This window comes from Ptychodera flava, chromosome 16 (genome assembly GCF_041260155.1).
Source record: "Ptychodera flava strain L36383 chromosome 16, AS_Pfla_20210202, whole genome shotgun sequence".
In the NCBI taxonomy this organism is placed as follows: Eukaryota; Metazoa; Hemichordata; class Enteropneusta; family Ptychoderidae; genus Ptychodera; species Ptychodera flava.
Window position 1 is genome coordinate 849,327 of NC_091943.1, and position 8,301 is coordinate 857,627.

The following is an 8,301-nucleotide window of genomic DNA, read 5'->3' on the forward strand; positions in this document are numbered from 1 at the left end:
GGTGGTTTCAAGAATTAATGTTAGTAAAGGATTGAGATCCATTTCACACAACCATAACACATACAACACATGTACCAAAAAAACTCACTCTCATAATACCTCCTGAGGCAACTCTTGTTGACTGGTAAATTTTATTGACAACAAAATGTTAAGTAGACGGACATCATTAAACAGAAAACCATAGTAACAGTGGTCTCAAAAAGTTTCTTTCACAAAAAATCATGAAATATATACAGGATTTTAAATATAATATGTCCTTTTGAAATCATATGACTCTTTTCCAGATTATAAAAGATTACATGGGTGTGTGTATGTGAATTGTTTTCACAAAAGGGGACTGCAAAGAAGTAAAGACATGTACAAAAGTTCTGTAAATTATGCCAAGTCATCGTTGATGACACAGTCCCCACTTGTTAATGGGTACTTTGATTACATGTCCTCAGAGAGGATAGAGTCCTCTTCATTAATTAGGTCTGTGATAAAAATACTTTGATACAGATAGCGCTCAATGGCCAAGAATGACCTACATACAAGAAGACCTACATATGTATGACATAGGTTAATGTCCTTGTACCAACTTTGAATAAAATCGTTTGAGATATGCCTGAGTATTATGGCTCTGTACATGAAAAATCGTAATAAAATGGCCGCACGGCAGCCATATTGGATCGTATCACATAACAAATTGACATGCATATGTATGACAGTAGTCAATCTCCTTGTACCAACTTTGAATAAATTCGCTTGATACATGTCTGAGTATTATGGCTCTGTACATGAAAACATCGTAATAAAATGGCTGCCTAGCGGCCATATTGGATCGTATCACAAACCAAATAGACGTACATATGTATGACATAGGTCAATGTCCTTGTACCAACTTGGAATAAAATCGGTTGAGATATGCCTGAGTTTTGGCTCTATACATGAAAAAATTGTAATTAAATGGCCGCCTGGCGGCCATATTGGATTGTATCACAAAACAAATCAACAAGCATATCTATGACATTGGTCAATGTCCTTGTACCAACTTTGAATAAAATTGGTTGAAACATGTCTGAGTTATGGCTCTGTACATGAAAAAATCGTAATAAAATGGCCGCCTGGCGGCCATATTGGATCGTATCACAAAACAAATTGACATGCATATCTATGACATTGGTCAATGTCCTTGTACCAACTTTGAATAAAATCGGTTGAAACATGTCTGAGTTATGGCTCTGTACATGAAAAAATCGAATAAAATGGCCGCCAGGCGACCATATTGGATCGTATCACAAAACAAATTGACTTGCATATCTATGACATTGGTCAATGTCCTTGTACCAACTTTGAATAAAATCGGTTGAAACATGTCTGAGTTATGGCTCTGTACATGAAAAAATCATAATAAAATGGCCGCCTGGCGGCCATATTGGATCGTATCACAAAACAAATAGACTTGCATATCTATGACATTGGTCAATGTCCTTGTACCAACTTTGAATAAAATCGGTTGAAACATGTCTGAGTTATGGCTCTGTACATGGAAAAATTGTAATAAAATGGCCGCCTGGCGGCCATATTGGATCGTATCACAAAACAAATCGACATGCATATCTATGACATTGGTCAATGTCCTTGTACCAACTTTGAATAAAATCGGTTGAAACATGTCTGAGTTATGGCTCTGTACATGAAAATATCGTAAAAAAATGGCCGCCTGGCGGCCATATTGGATCGTATCACAAAACAAATCGACGTGCATCTGTATGACATATGAAGTAATCCCTGTACCAAGTTTGAATGAAATCGCTCCTTGCATCTCTGAGATATCTGCGTGAACGGACGGACGCACGGACGGACGGACGGACGCACGCACGGACGCACGCACGGACATGACCAAACCTATAAGTCCCCCCGGACGGTGTCCGTGGGGACTAATTATGCCATATCATAGTAAGCCAAAATATGAAACGATGTAACTAAGGCAAACAAGCAACAAAAGAGGGTCAGGTATAACACAGTATGCATTGCTTAATTGTGTTGTGATACTGGGTCAAAACTTGTCCAGGGTGAAAATGTAATAGTTCACAAGTTACTAAGGCAGAGCCCATACATGTAGTCATGTGTACACTGCAATGCACCACACCTCTGGTTCTCTTCAACATATAACATTAAATTCACATCGCTATGTACAAATGTGTCTCTATTTACACATCAAAGGTATCACAGACATTGAACTCTTAGAAATCTTTAGATTGTTTGCATATTGCAGATTGAAGTTGGGGGGGGGGGGATGGAAAAGTCTAGAGCTATTTTTGGACTCATATTCAGGTCATCTGCTCTCGAGATTTTGTTAATGTTGTAGAACTGGAGGCTTGTGGTGGCTGGGTCTTCTCAATCACCATGGCTTCACGTTTTAATACATTCAGTAAGGTCTGTGAGCTCTCTAAAATCTGTGACAGAGACAGGGGGAAAAAAAATAAAAATTGTGTCATGATACCTGCAGTAGATTTCCAAATTACCTGCCAAAGTTATGACTGATACAGGGTACTTGTGTCATTGCAAAGTCTCATTCAAAAGTGTTCATCTACAGCTGGCTGGGGTGTCATAACTAGAGCTGCTTAGCTAACTTACAGCATGCAAGAAGGCTTCTTTTACAAGCGATTCGTACGGCTATTTTAGTACAGATTCTATCATTAGTATGGTTCTACCATGCACTTGACTGGACTACATGTAAACAAAGAATGAAATGCTTTCTCTTTTGAGTCCTGTCTGTCCAGTTCTGATACCATCAACGACTAGATGACAGTTGTTCGGAACTGGCAGTCAAGAAATAGTTGAGCTCCAACTGTAAGATGACAAAGAGACTTTGCAGCAACACAGACCATCAGCGACAACAATGGCAATTTACAATCTACATGCTCTAAATGAATGTATGTGGATTTCCAAGTGTCTACACAACATATGTCTATCTGCAAAGTCAATGTGACCAATAATGACGCCATCATGATGTAATTTGTTTTGTTGACATATCAGCTACTACAAAGTGGTGATTGGCCTACTTATGTTAGACTTAATACTTCCAAGAAGACAAAACAGAATGTTGTTCATGATCACAACCCAGAAAGCTTTCACCATCATCATCGTTTGCACATAGTACAAATTGTAAACATTAAAATGTCTACGCACTTCAAGTAGACAGACAAAATTGTTTCACTAAACAATATATGCTATCTGGTTTAAAACAGACACATCACCTCTGCATGATTTTGTGTATTCAGCTTGATCAACTTTGTGAATCTCCTGATGAAATTTCACTGTACAAGTAATGCAGGGCTAATTAGGCATTAGTCTTGAAAGCAAATGTTTCTGCTACTTCATTGGATATGGGTAAGCCAATATCCGCTTTGATTTCATGGTAGTTGGTAAAAAGAGACTCACTACACAACATTACATTTCAGGACATGGACTGGGCAAACTTTAATTTACTTTTAACCCTTTCACCCCCAGTTCCCTGTATACAGGTCCAACTTTACCATAGAAAACAATGGATTTGGGACAAACCATGGTGGTGAAATTTTTAAAGAGGGGCATCAGCCTATCATTTCAAAGTGTTTCACAAAGTACAGATGTTGGTGTTGACTCATTGGAAATCCATACACACAGAGTGTACGCATGCTGGGTTCATGCCAGATCCACCATGCCTGAGGTAATGGATGTCTACTAACCTGTGGAAGAAATGTGTGATGGTGGAATATTGCACGTGACAGGAAACAAATGTTAATACACAGAGACAACAGGATACATGTGAGGTTACAGATACAACAAGCACAGTACAGCTTAAGTTACTTTGCAGCACATCCTTATGTACTTACAAAATAATACAGATTCTCAACTATTGGATTTTGAGGAGCGGACCACCTGCTTTTCCAAAAAATCTGTTCATATAATAATATCCATACAAAAGAACACATTTTGGGATTTTTCCAAACAAAAGGATATGCAAATTATGCAATGTTATGTAAATTGGTCATCCTCAATTTTTCCAAGCTATGTAGAACACTGCAATAGTACAGAGCAAAGTCTTCTACAATTACATGGTCACCCATGACTGAAATTGCAAGCAATGTCACTGTACATATGTTTTATGATATTACAGAAAATAATGAGGTGCCAGGACGTGTCATAGTAATAAAAGGGTCAAGCTTTCCATCCCTAGTTTTCTGTGAAGCATTCCAACTTCACCAGTAATAACAATACAACTGGGCCAAACCATTTTGGTGAAGGGTTAAATCATGGAATCTGTACTGTGTTCGTAGCATGAGGATGTGCTGCACACGTGCTGCAACATTGATGTGTGCATAAAGAGTGTTTACTAACACACACTATTGATGATATTTGTTTATATTGGTAGGTTGCTGAATGCTGGAACACCCTTGTCTTTTAAAACTGATGATTCTCGTTGTAAAACGTTCAGTAAGGTTTGTGAACTCTCGATTATCTGTTAGGGGAATCAGAGACAAAACATCCATACACGATTAGTGGTGACATAATACACACTACAACAGAGTTACACACTTTGTAGTGATGTAATACACACAAAACATGATAACAAGCACTGGCAAGGGTTCTCTATCCAATTCAAAACAAAATAATGATTGCCCAGAGTATGTATAGTGCTGATGTAGGGCTGACACAAAGAAATTTTAAGTAATCCCAAAACTGACTCAGTGAGTTTAGAAAATGTTATGAGTCACAGGACACACTGATCCAGTACCTATCCTTTAGACAGAGAACATGGAATGATTGTGGCTATTGTAAATAAGCACCTAATATTACCTTTCAGACCCACAACCTACACTTAGAATAGAACTGTACACCGTGCATCATCAGCGGTAAAGACATGGGAAGTTAGCCAATGAAATTACAGGTTCCCCTCCCCTCCTATTTCCATCTGTCGGATCAGCATTGTTGCTGTCATCAAGCATTAGCAAACTGTCTGAGACCTAAACTGATTGCAGTTCCAGCATAGACAATGGCTTTCTGGAGGTCTATGGTTCCACACTGTTTTGTTCAGTTAAATATTTCCTATGTTTACACAAAGGTGAGTCAAAAACCAATAATAATACAACACGCTACATATGCACAGACTGACTGTTCATTTACATTGTAAAAGCGCTGCCCTCTCACAGAATTTGTAATTTCACTATTATCTAATCAAATCATGAATTGAAGCATGCAATGCGGTAACAATATCCTGTCTTCAAGACTGGGCTCCAGCCAGACCTCATAACCTGCACTGTTTCAGGTTTGATGCATACTTTGAAGGGAATGCAAATGTAGGTAAAAGGTTCAAGCAAGCTAAAATCACACATAATGAGTACAGACACGGAAATACATTTGAACTTAGTTTTTCTATCAAAAGGTCAACACTACAGAAACATTGATTATTCAATATCTTGGTACAGCTACAACAACTCAATGACAACAGGAAAGGAGGACCCTTGCCAATGACAGATAGATATTACATGTAACAGTATGTGTGCAATCAGTGCAAGTCAGACAGTCAATAATCACATAATATAATAATGTGGATAAAAATAGAAAAATAATATTAACAAATATTGTATGACATGTTATAGAGATTAGACGTTATGATGAAGTGTTTGTACATCTTGTAAGTTTAGCCTTCCACAAGCTGAATCAGCATTTCTTGTTAAAGAACAAAACTTGCAAAGGAATGTTCAAGGTCTCTTTTACATGTCAGCATGAGAATTATTGACGTAGACATTCTACATGTAACTCTAGTTAGTCTACCACAAATACCAGGCTCGTTCCAACTTTGTGACTGAAATGCACTACCCTGCACCTGCAGTTCAGCCAATACAGTTCAGAAGAACAATGCCAGAATGTATTTAAATAGATTACACTATCTGCATATTTTGTTTGACATGTTTTGTGAAGAACACTGCAAATGTGCTGTGTTATTTTTAGTGACAATCTTCCTAATATAGCTTTAACAATTGAAATCAAGTGCTATTCAGTCAGGATTTGGGTCATCTGCAAAAATATCATTGCTTAATAATTTTCTTTTATACTGTGCACAAATTTGTTAATAATGTACACTTTTCAATTCATTTTCATAACCGAAGGACCTCTAATATCACAAGGGAATTCTGTGTAGACATGTATGCTCTAAAAGCCATAATTATGATGGCACAGCTCTATCTTCTGTCTATTACAAATGATGAAAGCAGATAACCTAGCATTACATGTACCTTCATATACGCTGCCTCTGTTTCAGCAATAGTTTTGTCGTATTCGTTTCTGGCAGCAATCTTCTTTGCGAGACTTTCATTCACTTTGGCAAGTCTCTCTGATAGAATTCTGAGATCGTTCTGGATTTTCTGTTTCTCTTCCTCCTCATTGAGAATCTGTTTGTGGAGTTCGTCTCTCTTTGTGCATAAATCTTCAATACCTGGCCAAAGCAAGATACACAGCAAGAAAGCCACATTTACCATCGGCATTAGCAAAAACACTTATGCCTCCCCTTCAGTTTATTAAACAAAGTACAGTTTAGATGTTTCAAACAAACAGATCAAAATAAAACATAAATATCTGCAATCCTACAGGATTATCAGAGGAGAACAGCCTTTCCTACAGGGATAACAAACTTCGTCCAAAATGAACCCTGCAGAATATTTTGGTATGGAATAATGCAGCTGAGAAACAGTCAGAGTCTGATAGATCTATATGTATTATCATCCATACCAGGCAGTTTGTCATTTTTTGTATTTTTGAATTTTTTGCTTGTAAAAAAAATGTTGTCTCTAGAGCAAGGAATGAGGGTAGCTGCAAAATTGTAGCTCTACGGTGAGGCGGTCGGTGAGTTTTGGTTTTTGCGACCTCGCTCACCAGTAGAGCTACAATGCCGAAGGCCCTGAAGCATACAAAATAAGCACGCTGCACATGGCACGGCATTTTGATGTAAAATCCCATATATTTACTGCATTTGGTCATACTGATTTATCACTACTGAAGATTAAACACTATACTACACTAAACTTGTCGTGTATGGGGTTTGGTATTTGTTCAAATACGTCGATCGCGTTCCAAAAACATTTCTTGGAGCCGCCATTACCAACTTCCGGTAATGGAGGCTCCCAGAAACACGCTCAATGTTTATCGAATGCGATCGACGTGTCTGTGCTAATACCAAACCCCATAAACGACAAGGTTAGTGTAGTATAGTGTTAAGTCTTCAGTAGTGATAAATCGGTACGACCAAATGCAGTAAATATGTGGGATTTTACATGAAAATGCCGCGCCATGTGAGGCGCGCTTATTTTGTATGCTACAGGGCCTTCGGCATTGTAGCTCTACTGGTGAGCGATGTCGCAAAAACCAAAACTCACCGACCGCCTCACCGTAGAGCTACAATTTTGCAGCTAGGTCGGAGACAAAGTGATGGCAGCCCCCGCCCCCACCCTCTCTCTCTCTCTCTCTCTCTCTCTCTCTCTCTCTCTCTCTCTCTGAAACGAAACAGTGTTTTTAGGGGTGCAAATTCAACACAGTATGAATTAGCAGCAAACAGAAAAGTGACCCTTCTCTGGCGTCAGGCTCCTTTCTCACAAGTAACTCTCTTCGTTTTGAACTTTGGTGGAACTGTAATTGTAAACACGTCCGGGCATGCCTGGATAAGCAATGGAGACTCAACTTTGACTTGATGACTTTAAATAGGAGGTTTTCTGGTACTTTCATTTTGAGGACCTTCCTTTACATGTAAAGGGTTACACTGACAAACATTCTACATCTAACGAGTCCTAGCTTCAACATTAACATGATAAATACTGGAGCGTGATTCGCGAGACAGTGGTCGTTTTTGCAGTCGCTTGCTTCGATTTCAATATGTTTCAAACGTGGAAAACGGGAAAACTTAACTTACATTTGACTAATTCGTTATTGTAACTTTGGAGAGCTGCTCCTTGGTGAGTCATTATGACGAGACGCTAATCAGCGTATTTCTAACACGAATTTTCAGGCAGTTCTGACTGCTTTGAAGAACTGGTAGTTTCGTCCGACAGCCAGCTCTGTGCATCAAAATCAAACTTCAACGATTTGTTGTTGCTGTGTGTACAACGTCACCACTTGTTGGTTAGCAGAAAGAACCTCTAACTGTACTGTAGTTCGCAAATTTGGATTGCTCGCTCACTACGAACAATTATTACCGCACGAGGGGACCATGAGTTTGCTGTTTAATCCTCCCAATACATCCAAATTCCATGACCATTTATTTTTACCATAAACAGTTTATTT

The 8,301-nt window shown here is 38.6% G+C and overlaps 1 protein-coding gene across 2 annotated transcripts; it reads right to left on the bottom strand.

The window, feature by feature from the left end:
* Window positions 1–112: 112 nt before the first annotated feature.
* On the bottom strand, window positions 113–8,277 carry LOC139152456 (microtubule nucleation factor SSNA1-like). 2 transcript variants are annotated; one of them, XM_070725573.1, is made up of 4 exons: window positions 7,931–8,277; window positions 6,264–6,463; window positions 4,366–4,486; window positions 113–2,438 (listed from the first exon to the last, which is right to left on the bottom strand). In XM_070725573.1, exons 1-3 carry the CDS (start codon window positions 7,980–7,982, stop codon window positions 4,388–4,390), a joined length of 351 nt encoding a protein of 116 aa, XP_070581674.1. In that variant the 5' UTR covers window positions 7,983–8,277; the 3' UTR covers window positions 113–2,438; window positions 4,366–4,387. The 2 variants fall into 2 exon arrangements, with proteins under 2 accessions (XP_070581674.1, XP_070581672.1); XM_070725571.1 differs by lacking the exon at window positions 4,366–4,486 and having other exon boundaries at window positions 7,931–8,145.
* Window positions 8,278–8,301: the final 24 nt, after the last annotated feature.